Consider the following 27436-nt stretch of genomic DNA (forward strand, 5'->3'; position numbering starts at 1 on the left):
AGCAAAAGAAAAACTCGGACTAGAAATACAGCGAGTTCTTACTTCATCTGTTTGACGATGGTACTCTTTCCAGACTCTCCAGCGCCTGCGGAAACATGAAAGGGAGATTTACTCACACGTTTATTCCAGTCATACGCTGGGCTCTCCCCACTGGTCTCAGCAGGGCACATATTGGAGGGTCTCACTTTCAGCAAGTAAATATCACTAAGACTGAAGGGGGAAATATACACACAAACCTCAACTAAACTGTCGTTGACTGACATTTGCAGTCGCTATGTGGAGGCTATTGTTCTCTCTCATCAACCTTTTTATTTAACAAAGCGGCATCTTTTTTGAAGGATTACTGAGAGGAAGTTTGAATAAATATTTCCACTCTGCTTCATCCCAAATATCTTCAGTTCTGATAAGCTCCTAAACTCTACTTAGTGTTCCTTCTAGAAGGACAGGATCCTGGGCATGAGCGAGTCCAGCAGGCAGCCGTGTGTAAAGATATCAAAGGATCAGAGACTGATATGTGACCAGACAAACAGAGCGAAGGTCTTGATTTTATCACAAGAGAAGAGGAAGGGGATGGGCGAGGTGGGCACTCAGCTGACTGTACAATGTGATGTATCTGACTACGGATGAGCGATTTCTCCTAATCTTCCTATGCAGGAGGTATTGGGGAAATTTAATTGCAAGTATTTAAGGAGTCAACATGAGTGATTGAGCACTGAAATAAATAAATGGGACTCAGAGGCCAGAGACAGCCACAAATTACAATCACGTTATGTGTAAAGCTCCACAGAGCGATATATAATAGTCAGAAAGAGCCCCCGGCCCCCCCATTATTACCATATCCCAGTGCGGCTCCTGTCACACACACTGACAGCTGGCCGGTGCGGACACAAGCATGTGTCCCGTTCAGTCTACAATAAGGGTTTTGTCTCTCTGAAATTCCTCCTTGCAAAACGTACCATCAGTGCCAACTCTCCCTTCAATTTTCTACTAGTGTAAAAACATGCTACCATGTCACACAGCTGCCATGGCTCCTCGAGGGGTTAAAAGATGGTGCCCCCCTATACCACCTGAGATTTGTAAGACACTCCATGGTTTACCGGCTCTATTAACCCTACGAGTCCCAGTGTACCTGAAATGATCAGATGTTCATTAGCAGATAAGACGCTTATCTGATCATCTCTAAACTGCTAAACTCGTTATCCTTGTGGTATTATCTCACCAACATTAAATAAGCGGATTCCATCCAACAGCTGCAGGCACTGCCAGGTCAGAAAGGTGCCAGCTCTATGATGTGCCTTGCGTTTACTAGAAGCTGTCAACACTCTTCTAAATGCAATTCAATCACCAATGGTACAGCCTGTTTATCCCTTTATAACTAGTCGTGTAGTTTATTTAATAGGTAGGTCAGGAAAAATAGGAGAAAAACATTCTGCTGTTGATTATTTTACATCATTCATACAACCCCCAGAAACAAACACAAAGACGGACACAGATCTCGGGTCCAGGGACATTTGCCTTCTGGTATGACCAAGGAATAGAGGTGCTGGGGATCTTATGATGTAGAAGGAGCAGGACATATATGACTCATCATTTACATTTATATACCAGTTTACAGGGGAGACTGAATGTCAGCATAGTGAGATCACTTGTTGGAGACCAGATGAGATTCTGTCCCAGCACTTTTAATACATTTAATAGTCTCAATACTCAGATTACAGGGTGCCCGTCACCTACGTATACATGTTGTCAACTGATTGACAATGCAGCCTATCACTATGAATCGGTGACACCGGAAGACAGTGAGTCAGTGTGTGTCTTAGTGAAGTCACCGATTTCTAGTAAATTAGTATTCTCATAATTAGTGACTTAGCTCACCAAGTGGCTTCCTGCACTGTGTGTAGGAGACAGATGTATGTATGTATGTATGTATGTATGTATGTATGTATGTATGTATGTATGCATGTATGCATGTATGGCGTTGCAGAGAGTTGGTGTTATGGATTTTTTACAGTTTCTAAAAATAATGCACCTATATTATCCATCATCGTTATAGTGCCAGCACAGTCCACAACACTGTATAATAAGAGAGTAATCAGTCTCTGCTCCAAGCTGATTTCCCTAACACAGACACACACAGCCCATTTAGTATAAGCAAATGAAGCTATCAGTATGTGTCAGGACCATGGTAGCAAACTAGAGGCACAGGGAGGAACTCCACACCAACATGGGGAGACCAAACATCAGCTAGAGATGCATCATTCCAACAGTGCATATGTGCCAAAAATAAAAGTATTGGAATTTCTCCCAAAATAAGATCTATAATACAAGCTTTTATCTTTACATTTTATCCAAAAACATACTAGTGGGTTAATTGGCAGCTATTAAATTGACCTTAGGCTCTTTCGGGCTGTGTGTGTAGATTAGGGAATTTAGACTGTGAGCTCCAATGGGACAGGGACTGATGTGAGGGAGTTCTCTGTACAGCGCTGCGGAATTAGTAGCGCTATATAAATAGATAATGATTGTTCCACAAACTGTCACCAAGATGTTCTGCAGCGCAGTACAGTAAGTCAGGCCTATGATTAACTGTTTCTATAACAGACATATGCAAATACTGTATCTCCTCGTGCTAAAACACTGTGGTATCAGGGACATATTTGCACTAAACACAAAACTTCACTTTGTATTTGAAAAGCTCACAATTTCCCAACTTGTGCTTCTAAAAACCTGGTAGCATCTACTCCCGAGTGGGACTGGAGATGTTCTAGGGGACAGATCATTTGTCAAATGTGAATAAATTGCAAAATGCGGTAAGTGCTGAATTCAGAATACAAGTCACGCTGAAATATATTGTGTCTGCGCCTCCCAGCAACGGACACAGTCATAAGAATAGATACAACATGCAAACAGTTCATCAAAGGACTCCAACAGATCATACACAGGTGAATTCATCTACCTACTCCCAAGCTGGAAATCGTAAAGACATGACCTGCTGAGATTACAGACTGGAGGTGAGAGTATAAAGTGCTGGAAGTATTTATAAAGTCTCAATGTCTTATAACCACTATTTGGATTAAGACACATACAGAGCTTATATGTATAGCATAAAACACTTATGTGGACTGAGCAAAGTGCAATCCACAGCTGGAGAATCCCCATCTAGTACTATGGGAGCCCAGGTATAACGGAGACGGCTGATAATGTACTACAGACCTACCCCAAAGTGTGGCAGTGAGGATCTTATAGCATCACTTCCATTATATATCGATGCTAATAGATCATAGAATGGCATAAACGGGAATATTCTCACAGAACTTTTTACAGAAAGGCCAAATCTGGCCCATATCCTGGTTTATGGATCTAGTAATACTGTAATGAGAAGGGGATGTGAGAGGTAGGCACACACAGATATATAGAGGGGACATCATTCACAAGGAGCACCTGATACACAGTAAACCGCTGTGTATCAGGTGCTAGATGGGCCGCCTTGTGCACTCCTACTCTCTGCCTCCACAGACTGTGTGCAATAGGCGCAAAAACCTACAGATTACCACTGTAGAACCAACGCTTTTATTAATCATTTCTGTGTTCCGCCTACAACACTGGCTCACATCATTAGAGCGAGGGGACATCAAGACCCTTCTTATTACAGCTTGTTATAACATTGCTCAGAGCTCACCTAGAAATGGATTAAAAGCAAAGGATGAATCCCAGTCTCCACCAGCTCAGAGTTGGGGCAAAATTCCCATCCTCTAGCGGAGTGGAAACGCACCTCCATACAGCAGGGTACTCTGCAATATATGCACCGCCCTCGCCATCTCTTTGTCTAATCTCAATCCAGCTCCACAAACTGAGATCTGGACTTCTCTGCACGGCCAGGTGCACCCATCCTATGCAAACTTCTTCTGGGCCACATCATGCAAACCATCGCGCCCTGGCAGAGATCTAGGCGCAGTTATGCAAATCTAGACCACGAGTGACTTCACCAAGCAGAGCGTTTTGTGATTTATTAATGACCTCCAGAGAGAAGAGAGACAGACACACAGAGACAGACAGACAACCAAGAAATAGGAAGATGAAAACTCATCTTGTTACATTTGCACATTTAGTTTCTGGTTGATACATTTTCCCTTCTGTGCAGCAAACAGATTTGTTGCTGGAAGAAGCAAGAGATGTCATACCCCAACTTCCTCCACCCCTCCCTTCCTGTCAGTGTTACAGGGGAGGAGTAAGTAGGGGGTGGGGGGGATGGTTTCACTGAATAAATGCAGTCGTGATCTCACCAATGTGACAGGGTAAACAGATATAAAAAGGAAAAAAAGTGGAAGTTCATAAAACTGCAGCATGTTCTAGAGGTCGTAAAGAGCGCTCAGTCATTAACCACCTTTTGTTAGTGAGAAGATTGTTTCTCACAGTTTACAAGCTGCATTCAGTACATGACAGAGGTTTCAAGGCTGTACAAACTCTGGGGAACAGAGCAGGGAGATGGGACAAAGGGGACACGTAATTTAACGCTCTCACTGCCAGGGTTATACCGCACTGATGCAGCCCAGTTCCTCTTGCAGCTGAGAAGAAAGCGCAAGACAGGGGCAGGAAGCAGAGACTCTTCCTGAGCCGCACCCAGCTGGCTGCACAGAGCATGACAGAGTATCATGTCCTAGAAAGGGGTATATACCCTAATCAGAGGAGCTAAGGAGGCCATATCTTATTGTCGCCAGATGTTACTTCAGTCGAATCACTGTATCAGTAAACAAGGGGTTACTGTATTGTGATAAACAGCCCCCTGTCACCTTAGTCTGACACAAGCAACCCCTTTTATTGCCTTCTTAAGGGTTCAAAGGACCCTGAAAGACTGACAAAAATTAATTGTGCCAGAAAGAAAAATATGTGAGGGGGGGGGGGGGGGGGTGTGAGTTTGTGGGATCCAAGTTCTATCTGTGTTTAATATGGGAAACAATGTATAAAAGGCACACTTCTCGTAATGATGATAGTTAACCCTGTATGCTTTTGTAGCCTCTTAAAAGTAACAAAATAACATGTTTCAACGACAATTACATTCCCAATAAGGAAACTACATTGATGATGTATCTCTCCTAAGAGTCAATATAACCAAATCAGGTTTCCTATGTAAATGTGCAGAAAACAGTACCATAATTTAGACCATAAACTAGAAGTGTTCTTGGACATTAGAGCAATACATCGGTTGTAAAACAGATTTACATACCAGCACATTTCTTTCTGTGATTTCACAGAGAAGGGGTTATGGGCAAGGAGGAAAATTGTTTAAAAAAGGTTACGAAAACCCCCCAAAAAACAGTGTAATTGTTTTGTAAATTGTCAGGTTTTGGGGATCAGCTAGCTACTGAGAGATTATCCAAAACTTCTAGAACATTCGAGTGTATTTCTTTTGTGTCTATTTTAGTGTAAGAAACTGTACTGCATTTATATATTTGTATGTCAACATTTTATATCAATTTTTATTCAACAAATAGTGATTTGTCATATTGAAACATTGTGGCTTCATATTCTTAAACACACGTCAGTCTTGGTTTTTAGGACGTTACATTTCTGCAGTGAATTTTTTGGTCCGATTAATTTAGTGATTGCATGATGTGATAAAGAAGAAACTGGAGACTTGAAAAGAGTTTCAGCTCTTGAACTAAACCTTTGTGGCATCAGTGTTTTGTATTTAACAATGCAATATATATTTCTCTAGTCATTTTTAGGCAGGCCAGGTGGTTTTTGTTGATTAACATTTTCACACCCACGTGTCAGACAGGGGTCTTGTCATAACAATGCTACAAGCGAGAGCTGACCTCTCTAGAAGTACCCCTCAGACCATTGTGGGCGTGCGTTTGTGTGGTAGACAGTTTAAACAGTTTTCAAATTAAGCTCCAATATGACTGATAAATTATTCACTATTCTCTGGAAAGCCCTGTGTAATAGGGCAGAGCTAGTGATGTACAGCCAGTTATTTTATTCAGGCACATCAGTCTCTGGTAAGGAAATTAGGATGAAAGCTCCACAGGAGCGCACACACACACATCTTTAGACCACAGGAGAAGTCAGGGAGCACACAAACCATCCCCAACATCAACCTCTGTGCCACTGAACATACATATAGCATATATCCAGTTGTTCATACAGCTGGACAAATTGCTCTGCAATCCTCTACACTTCCATGTTGGTTGATGGCCTTACATTATCCAACTGACCAGCCTGACCGTACAATTGGAATCCCAGGAGATCAGTTTTGGATCTGTGAATCAGATTTTGATCCATTTCAAAAATAACCAAAATGGACAGGTGCGATACGCTATTCATGCTTCAATCACTTTTTAGCCAAGTATTTTCTTTTTTAAACTATAAGAATGCCTCAGACCTTTCGTTTGAATGGCAAGTCACAAGGGAGAAGGGTGAATTCTGGAACAAATTGCTGGAACAACACAGGGGTGGGATATATATGGTGGCAGCTCCGTGGGGCCGAGGTCTTATCACTCTGTACAGGTAATCAGGGCGTGGCTCGGATGATTTGCACCCTATACCTGTACGAGGCACTTGGCATGGAGCATACAGAGGTCGTCGGTCATTCTGGGTGAATGGGGAATTATCTCCTCTAGGTTGTATACCACCTGTACCTAACAATGGTGACAGATCCTCTATAGCGCGGGCAATGGAATCTACATGATAATGTAATTTCAGACATATCCTATTTTGCACATTAGAGCAATCGGTACATTAATAGGACTCATAATAGTGATGCAGATGAAATGGTAATACAGATACCCAGAACACTTATTTAAAAATAAGGTCTGTCCATGAGTGCTACAAAACACCCAAAAGAGCCCCTCAAAGGATCTGTAGTGACTCCCATCACGTGACACAAGATCAGTCTTTGGCTCCAAATCCCAACACTGGAGCTAATTCTGCAAGATGCAGATTTTAATCAGGCTCTGGCTGGGAAAGTTGGTGAACTGAAAAAGAGAAGAGAAACCTTAAATCCTGAATAAACAGTTTACTGCATGCATGGAGACACCATCCTCCCCCACTGATGATTTATCCAGGAATATGGGGGCTGTGTTTACATAGGAGTGTGCCTATGTCTCCTTGTTTGCGTTTAGGAGGAAGATCACAGTAACAGCATCATGCTGCTCACAGAACGGAGATATATTACATTATACATGTGGCTACCCTGTGCTCACCTGAAGAGTGAGGTCAGATCTACTATTCATAACGCTAGTTATAGAAAGGCCCCAACGCCTATGCTTTACTCTCACCGCATGGTTTAATTTCTAAATATATATATATATATATATATATATATATATATATATATAATGTTCCTGTGCCTAGGAGCTTGTGGCATATGTACACTGCAGGGTAAATGCCGCTGACAACATAGAAGTGAGTAACTGCAACAAAGCTAAGCGACCATTTTTCACACAGGATTCCAAAATTTTAACATAAATCCGATTATTCCCCTGCTCATTGTCCACTCTCAGTGTCAATGGTGACAAGTTCAGGTGTTATTCCATTAGTTTAATAATGACAATCCATGGAAGCATTGGGGGGGGGGGGGAAAGAAAATGTAGTTACAAATATTTAAGCCACATGAAATATCAAAGACCTGTGTGCACAACAACACGATGCTGCTGAGCTGGTCCGGACTCCACTGAAACTGTCTGAACGAAAACAGCAATAAATCAAATTGGGAAACAATCACCCCAAAGCACTCAATGCATAGGGTGTCAAATTGCAATTATATCTCATATTATGTGTCCAAAACTCATGGAAACAGGATGATAGGTTTATTGTTGTGAACTAGCCAATAGGGATGAGTGAAGGTTGTAGAAGGGTGCTCAGGCTCACAAGTGCTGATCACAGTACATTACACGCTTGTGGTGAGAATTGTCTATGTAATGTTTAGCTGGAACCCGCAAAGCGATGGATGTAATATAATACATTATTAATAAGCTAATGGCTTCATGAACAGCAAGCACGTGGTGTGTCAGGATGAAACACACAATGGGTAGGTTTGGATCTACGTTTAGTAGTTCTATAATGACTTCTCTCTACAATACCAGTTATATGCAGGGAGTCATTCATTTGGTAAGGGGAATATATCAGCTTAAACTTACATTGCTCCAAAAATACAGAAGAATAACATGGGGTCAAATAAGGTCTGAATGTTTAATATCTGGAAGAAAAAAAGTTGGGAAGAGTTTCAAGATCTGTCAGGGTTCATTGAAATAACTGAAATTTCTTCCCATTATACATGTCATACTCATCCTTGCTTTACATGTGAACATTTGTACCAGGCTTGGGTGAGGGCTGGCGAGGGACTGTGTAATTACCTAAAGAACAAATATTATTAATAATAAAGAACAAGTATAAACTGTGTGAGCTAACAGTTCATAACGGTTAGCCTAGTCTGGTATGACTGAAGTGTCAGCTCTTTGGGACAGAAGAACGGAGCTGCCTCTGCTACCACTATATATGAATGCTAGTAGAATAGGTGTTCACATGGCTCGGTGGGATAAGAGGACGTGTTGCGTTACCAATCACCAGCTCCTTTGTACGCGGCCGGAGATTTCTCCAGCACATACTGAGCCTTTGTTGCGCTCTCTCCCATCTAAGACCCAAGCACAGAACCATCATTGATAGAGCAGGTGCAACCTACAAGTGTCCATCGCAGGGTGCAATGTAAAGTATGGGGCGATAGCACCAGCCTAGGAAGCTGAGGCTCTGACTATACTGGGACATGTAGACTCTCACATCCTACAGAGACAATCCCTGCTAAGTCTATTCTCCTATCTACCCGGAAATTTACCTACCAATTAGTCACACTTCTAAAGGTTTCCAAACCTTGACAGACCTTGATATAGGTTACATTGTATTTACATACACCGCCATATATTGTTGTGTTATCAGACATTAAAGAACACACTTGCCTACGCTCCCGGAATGTCCTGGAGACCCCCAGGTGAACAGTGTTGTGCAATGCTGCAAATACAGGGCCAAAATGAGATAATTTACAGCGCCACGGCCCCCCTGGATTTGCCATTTGACCTCCCCTTCGGGAGATCTAGGAGGGGAGAGTTTTAAAGTATATTTTAGGTTTCGTCATGGTCCTGTAAGTATCGGCCCTGGTTTATTCTGTCATCCAGGTAAATTCAGGAAAATATTTTTATTTAAAATCTTTGCAGCTTGTTAATCAATTGATAGATCCAGCAGCTGGCTGCCAAGATTACCATTTTCCTTTACATGTGGATGTTAATCTAGAATTACTGTTTTTTCTTTTAGGGTCGATTAAGATCGTGTGTGTGCATTTTATACACCAAAGAAAAATTGTATCTCAGCTACAAAAGGTTTATTTATACCGAATCCATATATTCTACATACGGTGCTATATATCATGCTTTAATACGGAAGCAAAGTGACAAATCTAAAATTATCAACAGACCATAAGAACCGTACCACATATTTCCAAATCCTTCTGGAAATGGCAGAACACTTACTTGGCTTTATCGCACATTAAACACCATTTTCTTATTCAAGAATATACAAAGATAATATGTACAAACTGCCCCTCTTGCCAGTATGTTCTAGATTCCCTTTACTGTCCCTCACTTGCTCGGAGGGCGTTTATCCCCAGTCTCCATTGTCCTTCTCCAGATGAAATACTATAGAATTCTGTCTAAACAACCCCCCCTTCCTCGCAGTTCTTGTGTTCTCCTGTCTCTGGCTGCATCATTCGAATCTCCATTTCCTGCCATTCTACTGCAAGACTCAAAGGAAGTGAAACGAAGGCTCTGCCACCTCGCAGCCTCTAAACCTGATTAGCTGCTCCGGACAGGAAAGGGGGAGGGAGACCAGATGCAAACAGTGATACCCGAAGTCACATCCATCTGCCATGTATAAACCCCAGATTGTGCACAATCTGACACAGTGACAGACTGATGGGACCTATAACAGCATCTCAGGCCACCATGACACGTGACCTGAGTGTGACACAGCAGCCATTCAATCTCACCTTGATGGAAAGGTCACATAACACCCTACAGACCACTGCCCCAGCCCAGGCCAAGTGATAAAGGCTGAGATTTTTCACATGGTGCATCTGCCAAACACTGACAGCAGGTGACAAATGAGGAGAGGTACATGAACATAAGACTGGGGGTGCTGAGGCATTTATGCCGGTGCTAAGGTGATGCATTGCAGACAGATGTTTGCATTCATTTTGTAAACTGGAAAATTTAATGGTTGCTTTTTTTTTTACAAAGTTACCTGTACACCAGTTTTCATAAGTGTCCTCCAATATGTATAATTTTCATGGGTAAAATAGGCCAGGTATTGTAACACTGTAAAATGCTAAACAAGCACTGTGCAACTTTGGCTTCAATGACAATTGTAGCATCATAATACCCAGCATATAGCGGAGCAGCGCAACGCCCAGCATGTAGCGGAGCAGTATAACACTGGTCAAGCTTCACTAATGCAGGTGCAAAATATATATATATATTTATTTTTATTTTTTAGTCCACGGGAACAAAGGATAAATTAATTCGCACGTTCTACTTTCCGGCCCATACCAAATATTTGTTTTATAATAATGTTTTTCAGCTTTACAACTACAATTTCTAACCCAAATTAGGCAGCAGTGAACTACTAATCCATGAACTGATCCAAGAACCATATTAGCTGGTGATATACAACCAAATAAAATGGTGGGCAAAGTTTTGTTGACAAGGAGTATAAATCAAGGGGCAAATCTGGTCCCAGAACGGCGGTTTCACCCGATTGGTGCAACAGGTGTACTGACAATAGTTTTACTTCAATATATTCACATATCTACTGATTTCACGGCATCCGCCCACCTCACTTACTGAACACTCACTGCTCCTTTTCGGATGTTACCCTAGTCGGTGGTCTCGCACCTGTAAGAATATATTTTACTAGCCATCTTACTTGTACAGATTGCAGCTGAGGGTGGAGCCCTCTTACACGATTCTTAGTAAGGTAACGTAATCTGCACCACTATATACTATCTACCCCCTGCCCCCCCTCCCAGCTTGCCATCAGGATCACTAATAACACCTCTCTTTGGTTGGTCACATGACTATTCCTACCCGCCACCCAGCATGGCAAAAAAGATGACGACGCCAGGGCCCTGTATAATTACAGCCAGCCATATAAATACAGGGCACTGCGTGTGTAGGCTCATGTTAACCCTTTGCTGCCAGAGACATAATGTATTCTGAATGTACACCCACGCGCCGAGTGCCGTAGAACGGGGCGGTTAAACATCCCCAACCACAGGAACGCGATTTCCTCTTCACAGCACTTACAGATAACAGATCATGTGTGACAGTAGGAAGGACAGTTAAGGAACCTCTCATACCATTTGTTGACAAAGCTGGTTGCAACACTCTTCCAAGATGTAGAGTGTCTGGTGATGACACAACCCCCCATCCCCCTCTATCACCATCCACATGTCAATCTCCAATAACAGTGCCACGCTTCTCAGCTCCAGCAACAAAATAAATGACAACTTTGTCTCAAGCCCAACAGACAAGATACACTAGAACCAGTTCCTTAGTATACACCAGCCGTTTGTAGCCACCAATCAGATTGCCTCTAACTTTTTTAGTACAGATGAGAAAATGTAAACAACCGTCTAATTGGTTGATATGGGCAACACCACCATTTTTACACGGTTACCTGTGGAGCCAATGTGTTTTGGATGCTCATGCGTGTATATTTAGCTTAATTACAGCTACCATGGTCCTAGTATGTAACCAGGCCAGCAGAACAAAGGACTCTCTTAATATCCCATATATTTGTGTACCTTCTGATTGGCAGCTCCCAAATAGCTTATATTTCTAGCACTGTGCACCAACTATGCCCATCCTGCTCACCCCTACCATTTACAAATTGTATTCATGTTACTATTATCTATGTCTGTCATTATATTTATTGTATTCATGTTTGTAATACCTGTAATGTGACTGGCCGGCACTATGGATCTGTGATAAATTATGATGATGATGTGCCAGTGGCAGGGAAAGTAGATTGTAAGCTTCACCACGACAGGACTGATACACTAGAGTGTATATGTTGGTGTATATATAACACAGTAAAGGATAATAAGAAAATAAATAATCTCCACATCCCAAATATATAACAACATGTAAATGCTGCAATGCCAGCTATGCGGACATGAGCATATGCCATGTGCTAATTTACACATCTGAACATATATAAATGTTTCACTCTACAAGAATATGTGTTACAAAGTCACCGCGCAAATTTCATTGTCTCTATCTATAATTTTCCTGTGGAATCTTCTTCCTCTATCCTCTAATGTTCACAAGATATAAAATGACCAGTGTCAGAAGCCCGAGATGAACAGCGTGAGCCATCACCCCCACCAAGCAACTCTCTTGCCCCAGATTTCACCTCCTGTCGTCAGTTCCCATCACATTCATAGTCAGAGCACAGTGGAAATGATTAGCTGAAACCCAGGAGAGAACTGGACTGTCCAGGTACAGGGAAGGGGACTAACCCATGCCAAGTAGAAAACTAGAAGACAATTAAACAAGCAAATTATATGCACAAGTGCCATAATCATATAACCAAAAACAGATCCTTTTATTTAGTGAGCAGTGATGTCATTGTGTCACATGATTTGGTCATGTGACAACAGCATCGCTCAGAAGGTAACGCATACCTGGATAGAAGACCACCTCATACAAGCAGCTTGTTTCCTTTCAAATTGAAACATGGGCATTCCAGACGCAGAGGTGCGAGGCCTACAGGTTCGGACCCAAAATCTGCATTTTGGAGTAGACTGTTAGAAGGGTAACGGCCATTTCTGGACTCCCAGAACAAACTCACGCTGACGCTCAACAGAAATAGGCTTGGACAGCAATGTTAAAAGGTGTAAATCCTCCTTAATTTCCAACAACAGACCCAAGCTTTTTATATGTTTCTTTTCTCAAAGGTGACCCCTTGTCTAGTACAACTCATTTTATACCTGTGGATAGAATAGAAAATAGTTGGTAGCATGAGCGTTCTCATAGAGCTTTGTATTCTTATTACACGTTAACGCTCCGAATGCTGCAGGATAAACGCTTGCCGGAAAGTGTGCGTGCGCCCAGATCCATTCACTTACATTAGTTTCTTCTCCAAGTACGTTTACCAGGCTCAGAAAATAAAAGAGCATTAAACACTTTAAAATAACGACCATGTGCCCGAGGCCTTAGAAGAAGCCTGGCACTGCTGACAGAATCTTTCTGCCACTTTCAGTACAGTGCAGAGTGGTAGGTGTTGAGGCAGGTTGCCACTATACAAGCTATGTGATGTCTCTCTGCTGCATCTTGTGTTGTATACGTATGTGTGGGGGAGGCTGGCACTGCCACGGCCTATGCTGTATACGAATCTACTTGAGGAGGATGCTGGCACAGACTCTAAACAGAAGGAACACTCTATGGTACACGTCTGCTGGATTTATTCCTGTATAATTACAGAGCCTGTTGACCTCCTAGACCCAGCCGGCTTCTCTCCATTGACAGAATTAACCTTTTCATAACTAGAGAAAGGAGTGTTTCTGTATGCTGGCCTGGGAGAAAATATATCCTGTTTATTTATGGAGTGTCTCCTGCTGTGAGAGTGTGGGAAGAGTGCACACAGGTGACAGTCTCGGGCAGGGTTAGGGTACCCTTGGATGAGACAAGTCCTCTGAAGGTCCAGAGAAAGTTCTCACGCACATTGAGTGACAAATGGAGAGGAGACAATTATTCTACAGATCTCAGACTTTTATGTGAATCCCTTAAAGTGTCCGGGGCAGGGATCACAAGGAAAGTATAAAGAGCGACAGAAGAGGGAGGGTCCCATAAAAACAAAACAAAACACAACAACACAGAACCACCTGTATAAACTATTACGACCACCACCAGTCACCCTGCAGGACAGGAAGAGGATGTGTCGGGCTACCACACTCATTAAGACTTTAATATTTATTAATTAGCTTCAGGGATGACAGCAGAGCTGTAAGAGCATGAAATTCTCTACTTGTAGTTGACGTTTTTCTTAGACACCTTTATTAAGCTCCAACATTCAATGCATTGTCCCAATATGCTACAGACATTTAACCCTTCCACAATGTGAGCGCAGGACTTTGCCCCAGGCAGAACCTGCCCCCTGTTGCTATGTGCAGTCTGAAGAAGCTGAACTTGCTGCTAAGAGATCGGTAAACAGCACTTCAGGAGTTGTGTTACTTAGAGAGCACTACCAGCACAGCTCAAGATTTCATAGAATGAGAAGGTCTCTATACCACATACACGCAACCTGTGTGAAACTACAAGTCTCAGCACACTCTGCATGCTAGGACTTGTAGTTCCATAGCAACCAGAAAGCCACAAGTTGTCGTGCTCTTCTCTGCACATACAAACTGCTGTAACTAGCTTGATCACATGAACAATGGTAATCTATAGCCACTGAGGGGTTAAATCTGTAGGGCACCAGCCCTTGACAAGTTAACAGACCCCCTCCTCTTCCCCTCAGATTTCTAGGGGTGGTGTGCGGAGCGAGAGGGGGTGCCTGGGCAGCGTGGGAAGAAAGAAAATAAAAATAGACATCCAGTAACCATTTGGGAGAATCCTGAATGTTTGAAGAGATAGCTCCCACTGTCTGTGGAGGTAGAGAAAATGGAGGGAGGCGGGGAATTAAACAAAATTAAGAATCAAAGTTTCAGGGATCAGTCATAAAAGAGGAGTTACTCTATATAAACATAAATAAGGGCGTTACAAAGAGTAATTGTAACAAAAGGAAGACAGATATACCGTAACATTAATTCATACCGTTTACTATCCGATTCAGGTTCACAGTGAATTCACTCCTAACAATATAAGTGCATCAGAAGCAAGAAACAACTCTGCAAGTAAACAAACATTGTCTCAAAAAGAAAACAGCGCAGAAATTCATGATTAATTTACTGATATTTTAACTTTTATTGTATATGTACATGCTACATGGTAATTACACATAATACTACATTGCTTGGAGATCCAGGCGAGATGCTAATGAAAGTTATTTAACAAAAAGGTGCATAGAGGAACTCCACAGCCTCCAACCACCTCCAACCAACGTTTTATAATACAGGCGCAATTTTGTATTCCAGATGTGGCCCACTACCCAACATAAATACGTTCAGGGAAAGTTCTGATGGCCATATGGTAATAGGAAGTGCTGATAAATGTTCTTGAAGCATAACAAATAAGTTGCAACAGATCAATAAGTAGATCAATAAAAATCTATTATACTAATGGCTCCAGATTAGGGGGCCAGGAGCACCAATGTCCCTGCAATGGCCAAGTCTGTCGGTTGTGAACCACAACAATAATAAAATAAATGCCAGTCTACATTTTGACCCAAATTCTCAATACTTAAATTAATAAAAGTTACTAGTAAGCTGAACGAACATGTCCCCTATCTGACGTTTCAAGAATCCGTATGGCAGCTAAATGGTTAACAGCTAAGCATGTTTATCTACATACTGTGTGACATTGTTGAGTGCCGCAAGAAAGTCTGGCGGCGGGCAAAGCGGTGTATAAACAGGCGTTATTTTTAATGTAAATATTATCCTCAGATGGGCCACACAATGCAACATAAACAGGAAGTTCCAGTTTTTTCCTTTTAAGGCACTTTAACCGTGATGTACCCCAAAGAAAAAAGCAGGTTAACCCTCATAAGACCCATAAATCCAGGACCTTATTACTACCAGCGTTCATATAAGGAAAGCGAATATTATGTTTTGTTAGTTACATTTCAAGATTCAAGTCTATAGTTCACACATTTGACTTCTTGGAATGATCAGCCTCCTTCTTCCCTCTCCACCCACCCTTACATCTTAGGGGGGAAAAACAAAAATTGGTAAACAGGATTTATCTTTTTGTACAGAACACCGTTCACCAGCTGTGGTGGAACTACAAGTCTCAGCATGTACCCACAAATCATTAACCTCTATACTAAAATGTTGATGGGATAAAACATTTAAATAAAATCTATTAACGTTCAGGGTTATTTGGCCCATACCAGTGTAACAGAAAAACTCATTACAAAAGACCAGATCAGGCACAGATGGGGGGTTGGCATGTTTCAGGAATTGGGGTGCAGGTAAATAATTCTGGGGCTCTTTACGGGCACTACAGTTTTGCATGCACTAGTTTGCACAAACGGAGACAAAAGGTTAAAACCGATGACCTCCCCCAGAGGAAAAGCTTCCAGAGACTTAGAAAAAGGAGAAGTGTGTAAAATATGATGACATGTAGGATGTAGACGGGGAGGGAAGTAAATCAGCAAGATTCACTAACAGGCCTAACATTACATATTGTACAGATGCGGTGCCTATAAATGGCAAGGGGCTGTCACTCCTCTTGTTTCTTATATAGTATATTACTTATCAGTGATTTGGGATAATCTGTCAGATCCCGTCTGAGGTACCTAAACCCCCTCCCCATGTAATGTATATGCCCTCTCTTTAGGTCCCACCAATGTTAAATTATGTTGCACACATTACATCTTCCAACCCAACGTGATAAAAAACTCATAAGATATAAAAGATGGCAACTAGTGTCCTACAACACACGGATGTGGGCTTAGAGAGTCCGCCCATGTTTTCCTGCCTCCCTCTCACAAGCTGATTGATTGAGAAGGGTTGGGGGACTGTAAGAAGCCACAGGAAGTGTCGGGGACAGAAATGACTATCAGCAGAAGCCTCACATACATCTTGCCCAAGTACGATCTTAGCGATTTCCACACTGACTGCAATGGAGACCGTTACGCCATAGTCACGCTGTGCATTAGACTGGCCTACTACAAATAAAATACAAGTGCCGTCCTGTCTATTAGAGCCCAATTAGAGAGTCAAATGCAGGGCACCAGAGCCCACCATCTATTACAGCAGAACGGTGAAAACCTGGGAGTAGCAGAACCAACAGGCTGGAGTAGGCTGAAGATGCTCCACCGCAGGTCCATCATCAAACTATGGAGTGTCCACTACAAGGGATAAGATTGTTATCCTCATGCCTTAGTTATACAAGGGCCTGGACTGGTCACTATACTGTACGACACAGCAAGAACGGATAAGAAAGAAGAAGACAGCACAGCATAACCAGGGCAAAATTAGCCCTTTATTTTTTATCCTCTTTTACGAAGACATTTCTGTTTGAATGTAAAAATAACCAATCTGTATTCCTAATAAGTGTTAAAGGAATAGATCCACAAATCAAAGCATTAAAAATTATAATTGAATGTATTAATGTGTGAGAACAACAATGTTAAAGAAATGTGAATTTCTCTGACTTGGGTCAGAGTATGAGAGAGGGGACAGGTGAAAAACGCTACTGGTACCCAATTCACCATACATCTAGTGCTGTGTGACCAGGACATACAAGGACCTTTAAAGGGCCATGAGAATAAAGAGACGGGAGCGAAATACAAATAAACATTGATAATCGATGTCAAATATAAATTAGATATAAAATTGTAAAATGTGATATATATAAAAAAAAAATATATATATATATATATATATATATATATATATATATATATATATATATGACATAAGAACAGCACAACATACATAGTAAACTGAAATATGTAGAATGGGCTACTGTAACTAGACATTCATAGTAAAAACTGATAACCTAGCTAATATTTATGTAGCACATAAGCAAGTTCTCCAGATAAATATATAGCAAATGGCCCATATATTGGACATTGTAAATATAATGTAGGAATGAGGAGAGAGTGTACCCTAATGCCTGCAGTAGGTCTATAGCGGGATTGTGCAGTTTAGAGACATACAGAAGAGGATATGTGACTGTGTGGTGACAAACAAGAACATATAGATGGGTATACAAAGGCATTGTACACTTTACCCCAATAGTTGTACTACAAAACAGAGCAAGGAATTTAGAGGAATATACAGGGAAATGTGCAGTATAGACACATACAGAACAGTATATGTGGCTGTATAGTGATATGTAGGTATATATAGATGGCTATACAGGCATTGTACTGTTACATAATCATGTAGCAGCAGTATACAGGGGTCTATCAGCAGGATATTGGGGTCTATCAGCAGGACACGGGGGGCCACCAGCAGGACACGGGGGGCCACCAGCAGGACACGGGGGGCCACCAGCAGGATATAGTTACCCAGTAGGAGCAGCTTCACCTCCCGAGCAGCTTTCTCGCCATCCTCCCTCAGGTTTTTATCGATGATTTTCGATCTCTCCGCCGCCGCTTTGTCCTCAGCGCTCACCGTGCAGCCCATAGCGGCAATATGTCGCGACACTGCGAAACGTCCCGATAGAGCGATAGACCGCGAGCCCCGGGCTCCGCCGCGACTCCCCTGCACCTCCACCCCAGCGATAGCAGCGAAAACCCTCCGAGAGAGTGTGAGAAGAGCTCCGGCCGCCCTGCTTGGGAGACAGACAGAAGCAGACAGAGCTGAGGGGACGCCCTGAGTGGAAGGAGCGGCCGCCCAGGTATCCCGCCCCTAAGCCGTCCCACCGACCCAGCCCCGGGCCTCCCACCCAGCCAGAGAGAGCCGCTGCCGGGGGAGAAGGGGCCTGGACATTATCTGAGGAGAATAGTGACCAGGGCCATTATCTGAGGAGAATAGTGACCACGATCATTATCTGAGGTGAATAGTGACCAGGACCATTATCTGAGGAGACTAGTGACCAGGACCATTATATTATCTGAGGAGAATAGTGACCAGGGCCATTATCTGAGGAGAATAGTGACCAGGATCATTATCTGATGTGAATAGGAGACCAGGACCATTATCTGAGGTGAATAGGAGACCAGGGCCATTATCTGAGGTGAATAGTGACCAGAACCTTTATATTATCTGAGGAGAATAGTGACCAGGGCCATTATCTGAGGTGAATAGGAGACCAGGGCCATTATATTATCTGAGGTGAATAGTGACCAGGACCATTATATTATCTGAGGAGAATAGTGACACGATCATTATCTGAGGTGAATAGGAAACCAGGACCATTATATTATCTGAGGAGAATAGTGACCAGGGCCATTATCTGAGGAGAATAGTGACCAGGGCCATTATCTGAGGAGAAAAGTGACCAGGGCCATTATCTGAGGAGAATATAGGAGACCAGGGCCATTATCTGAGGAGAATAGGAGACCAGGACCATTATCTGAGGAGAATAGTGACCAGGGCCATTATCTGAGGAGAATAGAGACCATGATCATTTTCTGAGGTGAATAGTGGCCAGGACCATTATCTGAGGAGAATAGTGACCACGATCATTATCTGAGGTGAATAGTGACCAGGACCATTATCTGAGGAGACTAGTGACCAGGACCATTATCTGAGGTGAATAGTGATCAGGACCATTATCTGAGGTGAATAGTGATCAGGACCATTATCTGAGGTGAATAGTGATCAGGACCATTATCTGAGGAGAATAGTGACCAGGACCATTATCTGAGGTGAATAGTGACTCGGGCCATTATCTGAGGAGAATAGTGACCACGATCATTATCTGAAGAGAATAGTGACCAGGGCCATTATATTATCTGAGGACAATAGTGACCAGGGACATTATCTGAGGAGACTAGTGACCAGGACCATTATCTGAGGTGAATAGTGATCAGGACCATTATCTGAGGTGAATAGTGATCAGGACCATTATCTGAGGTGAATAGTGATCAGGACCATTATCTGAGGAGAATAGTGACCAGGGCCATTATCTGTGGAGAATAGTGACCAGGGCCATTATCTGAGGAGAAAAGTGACCAGGGCCATTATCTGAGGAGAATATAGGAGACCAGGGCCATTATCCGAGGAGAATAGGAGACCAGGACCATTATCTGAGGAGAATAGTGACCAGGGCCATTATCTGAGGAGAATAGAGACCATGATCATTTTCTGAGGTGAATAGTGGCCAGGACCATTATCTGGGGTGAATAGTGACCAGGGACATTATCTGAGGAAAATAGTGACCAGGACCATTATCTGAGGAGAATAGTGACCAGGACCATTATCTGAGAAGAATAGTGATCAGGACCATTATCTGAGGTGAATAGTGACCAGGACCATTATCTGAGGAGAATAGGGACCAGGACCATTATCTGAGGAGAATAGTGACCAGGACCATTATCTGAGGTGAATAGTGACCAGGACCATTATCTGAGGAGAATAGTGATCAGGACCATTATCTGAGGTGAATAGTGATCAGGACCATTATCTGAGGTGAATAGTGACCAGGACCATTATCTGAGGTGAATAGTGACCAGGACCATTATCTGAGAAGAATAGTGACCAGGACCATTATCTGAGGTGAATAGTGACCAGGACCATTATCTGAGGAGAATAGGGACCAGGACCATTATCTGAGGAGAATAGTGACCAGGACCATTATCTGAGGTGAATAGTGACCAGGACCATTATCTGAGGAGAATAGGGACCAGGACCATTATCTGAGGAGAATAGTGACCAGGACCATTATCTGAGGAGAATAGTGACCAGGACCATTATCTGAGGTGAATAGTGACCAGGACCATTATCTGAGGAGAATAGGGACCAGGACCATTATCTGAGGAGAATGGTGATCAGGACCATTATCTGAGGTGAATAGTGACCAGGACCATTATCTGAGGTGAATAGATAGAAGCCAGGACCATTAGTTGAGGAGAATAGGGACCAGGGCAATTATCCAAGGAAAATAGGGACCAGGACAATTATCTGAGCAGGATAGGGACCAGGACCATTATCCAAGGAGAATAGGAACAAGGGCCATTATCTGACTGCATCTCGGACATGTGAAATGCAGTTAATTGATCTCTTTGGATAATGCAAATTACACAGGAATCCTTGTAAACCATAGAATTACAAGGTTTGAGCTTCTTGCAGTTAATTTCTTTAATCAGTGTTTATTTCCCTATAGTCTCAATTAATCCGATTTCCCATGTTGTCTAAACTGCTCTCAGTAGTGACCGCACAATCTTACCTTACCATGGACACTAAAGCAACGCTGATGTTTGTCAAATTTAACTTATTATTTAATACATTCTACAAATACAAATGTGAATTCAAACTGATCCTTATTTGACTTATTCAGTGCCCCATAATCTTCAAATTGTTGAATGAATATTTGAAATAAGTGCATTTATTGTTTAAAGGATAACTCCACCCATACTAAAAATGGATTTTGCAGTCACTAATAGCAGATAAAATACAAAGTTCTACTTACCTTCAAGGTTACCCCAATACCTCCCAAAGGCTCCAGTGACCTAGCTCTGCATTCCTATTTCCTACTAATTTGGGTCTTATTTAAACGAACAAAGGCACATCAAAAAAATTATTGGCCTTTTTGAATCCGGCAATTTTTACTAGGAGAAAGGATTGCAGAGCGTTGTCGGTAAAATTCTGTAGGTTCTGGTTAACATGCACTGAAAGTAGAACTTTGTGCTATACCTTGAACTCCCCTCTAAATGCGTTTTAGTTATGAGCAGTAGTTGAAGTGAAAATTTAGAAGTGGCGGTATGAAAAATGCAATTGTAAGTAACTAGAATGTCATAATGAAGGCAGTAGGAGAACATACATATATATATATATATATATATATATATATATATATATATATATAGCGACAAAGATCCGCATAACAGTGCACCTGGTGTAAAGGTAAACAGGTGCAGGACATATGTGTCATTTAAACTTACATGTTTGTAGTGGTGTAGAGGGATTAAGCTGACAGTGTGTCTGCCATGAGAGCAATCAAGCAGAACATCTGATGAGAGTTACTTTTTAAAGGCAAGGTGGGAATGTTACCTGTCTGTCAAGCTAGGGTTGTGGGAGGAGTGTAAACTATTTAAACCTATCTTTTTCATTGTTCATGAGTGACCAATGCTAGATAGTGGCCAGTTGTCTAAGGAGCTGGTTCTGTTAATTTAGCATTAGGATCACAAGAAAGTGTGGAATTTTATAAAGTAAGCCAGAGCTTGGTTAATCCCATATTATATATGGTACCAACTGCTGGGATTAATCGAGCACTGGTTTATTTCTTCTCTAGTTTTGTTTCAAAATGTTGCCTTCTGCTTTCTTAGCAGCTGTCTGTCAAGACTATTTAATGCTCTTTTGGGTGTGGCTCACAAGCTAACCTTTGCTAGATGTAAACCCATATACCTAGAAGGTGAGTGCATCTGGTTTCAACTACATTTATTGGTGTTTGAAGTATATAGGTCCATGTAGGGCCTGCATACAATGACCCTTGATGCTGAGATGCAGGCTTAAATGTTTTGATAATTATATAAACCAATACCTCATATTTTCATTTTGCCAGATACACACAGATATGCAGTGTTAAGAACATGTGCTGACAAGAACTGTCTTTTTTGTTACTATATATATATATATATATATATATATATATATTAGTCCTTGCTTTGTGCACTGGGGCACAGTCATGTTGGAATAGAAAAAGGCCTTCATCATTATCATCATCATTTATTTATATAGCGCCACTAATTCCGCAGTGCTGTACAGAGAACTCATTCACATCAGTCCCTGCCCCATTGGAGCTTACAGTCTAAATTCCCTAATATAGACACACACAGAGACACAGACAGAGAGGGAGAGACTAGGGTCAATTTTGATAGCAGCCAATTAACCTACCAGTATGTTTTTTGTAGTGTGGGAGGAAACCGGAGCACTCGGTGGAAACCCACGCAAGCACAGGGAGAACATACAAACTCCACACAGATAAGGCCATAGTTGGGAATCAAACTCATGACCCCAGTGCTGTGAGGCAGAAGTGCTAACCACTAGGCCACTGTGCTTCCCCAACTGTTGCCACAAATTTGGAAGTATAACATTGTCCAAAATGATTTGGTATGCTGAAGCATTGATATTACCCTTTACTGGAGATAAGGGGCTTAGCCCGAACCCTGAAAAACAGCCCCATTCCATTATCCCTCCTCCACCAAACTTCACAGTTGGCATAATGCAGTCAGGCAGTTAATGTTTTCCCAGCATCCGCCAAACTCAGACTCGCCCATCCGACTGCCAAACAGAGAAGCGCGATTCATCACCCCACAGAACATGTTTCCACTGCTCCACAGTCCAGTGTCGGTGTGCTTTACACCACTCCATCCCACGCTTGGCATTGGTCTTGGTGATGTGAGGCTGCATGCAGCTGCTCGGCCATTGTAACCCATTCTATTAATCTCCCGCCACACAGTTTTCCTGCTTACATTAATGCCAGTGGAAGTTCAGAGCTCTAAAGCTATGGAATCAACAGAGTGTTGGCGACTTTTACGCACCATGCGCCTTAGCCGTTGTCTCTGTGATTTTACTTGGTCTTCCGCTTGATGGCTGAATTGCTGTTGATCCTAAACGCATCCTGTGACTGGATCACATATAAATAACTTATGGTATGAATTTATTTAAAGGAAATAGCACGGGGCGCTTATTTATATAAATTGCCAATGCCCTTTTTTTCAATATTGTGTATATTTTGAGATAGGAAATCGTTATTTCTGAGACCAGAAAATGTGTTTTTTCTGTTTAGCCTCTCTAGAGGAAATGCATTATGTCTGATGTATATATCTGATACAATGAGCCTATAGCAATAAATTAGATTTTAGCTATCATTGCTCTAGTGCATTCTAGAAAATTCATAGCTAGAATTGAATTGATTGCTATGGGCATCACCTCCACTTTTTCTTTTTATGTTTGATAAATCTAAACGTGGGTCACACACTGTGCAATGGTCGACCATCTTGGTCAGGGACAACCACATTGTTAGTATTGCCAGAAGTGTATTGTAATAATGCATTAAAAACACAGGAATTTTTTTTCTGTTTTTAATATATTGATTAAAAAAACAGACCACAAAATACATCATGCATTGCTTATGCCTTGACTCAAATACTATAATACCTATCATTTTGAATTTTTTTTTTATTTTTTTAATTTGTTAAGAATGCAAGAAAAGAAGAACACTGAATATTACAGCTGTCATACAGACAATAACATCCATTGTGTGGGTTAAACTAATGTTCAGAATTATGTACATTATTAGTTATAACTTGGCAAACTTTGCACTTTTTTCATGGTAATGTGTACACTAGACGGTGCTGTTCTGTGCAGCTGAGTAACTAGCAATGCGACTCCTGCTAAATGCCTAAGAAAGCGAGTTAAGTCTGCTGGATAGCTTAATTTATCCCTCTTTTTTTCTTTCAGATAAAACAAATGGTATGACGGAAAAACTGGGCATTTAGCGGCCTTCTAGAATAGGTCAGAGGTACTGGAGAAGGTTAGTGAGCTCTCTGCATGTGCTCTTTCATACACCTATGTTACATGAATGCCTATAGTGTCCTTTTTGTGTCGCTTACTCATTTACCATCATCCCTTTCTGTGGACTAAACTCAGCAAAACATTTCCTGTCACTGTCTGTAAATTCGTGCAACATTATTTCATATATTATTTTTATTACCTTCTGTGTTTTTCTCCAAAAACTTTCTATCATCTAACTAGAGTTATTGATTTATGTTGACCTTTTAAACAACACAGTTCAGTTCTTCTCTGTGCTTTGGGAACAGTTGTAACGACAAAGCATTTTTGTGTCTATTCCAAGGACAAAAAAAAACAACTATTAGGTGATGTATAGACATAGGTGAAAAACACAGACTAAGCCTAAAATATAAATGTACAAGCTAATCAATTTAAAGTCATCTGAAGGGGAGGGGGGGGGGGGTCTGAAGGTGCACTCAAACTCAGAAAACAGTATTTTAATATATTGTAGAGGTAGGTGAGTTTTACCTTGGAATGTCAGAGATGCTGGGTCACACTGCCATATTCCTGCCAAAGTTTACCCCCCACCTCAAGTCTGTGGTTGAAAAAACTGTGCTGCATTTAGTCCATTTAGAAGAACAGCAGGTGTACACGTAGTGAGGCTGTGTATATGAATGACATAGTACTGCCAATGGTGCATTGTGATTGGTCAGAGCATAAACTGGCGAGCACATGTGTTAGTAGCTGTACATAAATTAATGTGTGAAGTGTAAGTAAGTGCAAGGCCATCACTCACATGGGCAACACTGGGCCTGCAAATATGGCCTCCTATAGTAAGCAGTAGTGTCAGTGCACAGAAGCACACCGAGCTTCCACATTCACTGTGTACACATGTTAACTATTTATGTGCCATGGTGTCTTGTCAGTACACGTGTTTAAACAGTTGCATATGGTGAAAGCGCTGTACAGGAAGGCTATCCTGGGTCTGAGAACAGGAGTGGGCTCAACGGCTAAATGTATAACTGGTATGAAGGAGTAAACACACTGCAAAATACCCCAGGGATACCATATATTGCATGTGATCTATCACAGTGAGATCCAAAAATATGAGATCTTATACTAGGAGTCACACATCGTGCACAATTCTTTACAAAGCTCCTGAAAATACAGTCAAGGAAATGTTTCAGCTGCACACTATAAATAAATGATAATAATCACTCTGCAGCCAGCTACTGAAAGGGATCTGCAATACACAGCAGACACAGCTCTCGCTATTGATATGACCAGCTTAACAGGCCGACCCTGAAATTATAACAAGACATATAAGGAATCCATACATTATGATGCAGTTTTGTGCAGAGGATACATTTGGTGGTACGTCGGAGTGGCATTACAATTAGGGTGTTATACAGAGGGCGTTTTATGAATGTGTTATTGCTGGTAGTATGTTAAGATTCTGTGCAAAAAAAAAAAACCCAAATCTTATTTCCAGGACACATGAGAAAAAAAAATAGTTTCTTTAGCAGAACATAATAAGGATAATTTATGAGCCACAGAAAAAGCAACTCACACTGTTCTCTTATTGTGTAAGTGTGTTTAATTGTCGACCAAACTAGCTTCAAGGAGCACACTTACACCCAGGGCGATGGGACCACCCCGGTAAAATCAGTCTGCGCTTACATTGGTGACTTTGCAGATACTCTGTAAAATGTGCATAGTAGAGACATCAGAAACATCACTAGAAGTCCACTTTAGAACCCCTACATTCATTCATTCGTTTCCTTCCTAAACACAGCTAAGTTTAACTTGTCATCTTTGTGTGTTTGATAACTGTTATTATATTGCACCTAGAAACACACTTTCCCCCCATCTCCACCCCTTTATCTCTTCTAAATAATCTTTGTTGGGACATAAATGCGCTTAATTTGTAATCGGCACAGCTATCACTGAGCCTTAATGTGTATACTTCAGTCTTTACAAGCAAGAAAAGCGGAAGCCACAATAACACTTTCTTTTGCTTTTAAGTAGATTTGTTTAGCTTAGGTGGGCTCCTGAAATACATTAATGCGTGTAATTTACTGAAAGTAACCCCCTGTCTGACTATGAACAGATCCTATACCTAGGGGTATATTTACTATACTGCGGGTTTGTAAAAGTGGAGATGTTGCCTATAGCAACCAATCAGATTCTAGCTGATTTATAGAATGTACTAAATAAATAACTAGAATCTGATTAGTTGCTATAGGCAACATCTCCACTTTTTCAAACCCACAGTTTAGTAAATATACCCATTAGTCTTAGTTTTGAGCCTCCAAGGGAACTTGTTACATTTCAGTTACACAATTATTGATCATCTTCCTCAAAACAAACACGACTGAGCACAAAGTCCATTATTCCCAATGAAAGTAACACTCGCTTCTCAGTATCTGGAAGAAACAATGTAACTCCTTTCACTAGTATTTTACAAACTAACAACAGTCAGCGTCAGGGGACAGGTATGATCCTCTGATCTTTGGGCTGTGTTGTGTACTCTGATCTATCCCGTGTTATTGATGCATTATCTGCTCAGAACAATTATGCACACATTTCTCTCCCCAAAAATCATTACTTGCACTTTTTGCCAAGAATTCAGAATATATAAAAGACCACTGACCCTGTAAGATCTATTATGTAAGGTGCGCCCAGGTGTTGCTCAGTCAGACCATTAGCAACCTATGAAAGAGAAATGTTATAGTAGTTGAAGTAATGCAGACTGCACAGTGTAACCCAGCTTGGCTTAAATGATATGGGAGTGTAGGTAATACAGAGGAGACATGCCTAGTGTACACAGCAGAGTCCCTTGCTCTAAGAGGTGTAATGGGGGGGAGGTGTCTATGTCTATACATGCTATACTAACATAAACACGTCCTTACTGTACTTAACTGGGTTGGTTCCGAAATTCCAAAGGTCAAAATACCGACACTTATCCTGCAGACAGACTAAATGCAGGTATGTAAATGTTCCTGACACGGATAAAATACTGACATTGTGATTGCTGACAGGGAAAATGCCGACAATGAAACTGCAATACCAGCGGGTCCAGACCCCCCGGCAGTAAAC

General features: G+C 41.6%; 1 protein-coding gene and 1 long non-coding RNA gene across 6 annotated transcripts in view; one reads left to right on the plus strand and one right to left on the minus strand.

Moving 5' to 3' along the window:
• The window catches only part of GNAI2 (G protein subunit alpha i2), a 31936-nt gene extending 13592 nt beyond the window's left edge, over positions 1-18344 (minus strand). Inside the window, exons 1-2 of the mRNA XM_075183880.1 lie at positions 18226-18344; positions 43-85 (exon numbers count right to left, since the gene is read on the minus strand). Of these exons, the coding sequence (XP_075039981.1) occupies positions 43-85; positions 18226-18343 (161 nt within the window). The 5' untranslated portion in view covers position 18344. The remainder of the gene's footprint in view (positions 1-42; positions 86-18225) is intronic.
• Positions 18345-18477: 133 nt separating this feature from the next.
• The window catches only part of LOC142099918 (uncharacterized), a 258835-nt gene continuing 249876 nt past the window's right edge, over positions 18478-27436 (plus strand). The window contains exons 1-2 of one of the 5 annotated variants that reach the window (XR_012678633.1): positions 18478-18557; positions 24287-24359. This is a non-coding gene — a long non-coding RNA (uncharacterized LOC142099918). The other 4 variants (XR_012678634.1, XR_012678631.1, XR_012678635.1 and 1 more) reach the window with 4 other exon arrangements.

This window comes from Mixophyes fleayi, chromosome 8, assembly GCF_038048845.1.
Source record: "Mixophyes fleayi isolate aMixFle1 chromosome 8, aMixFle1.hap1, whole genome shotgun sequence".
Classification (NCBI taxonomy): domain Eukaryota; kingdom Metazoa; phylum Chordata; class Amphibia; order Anura; family Limnodynastidae; genus Mixophyes; species Mixophyes fleayi.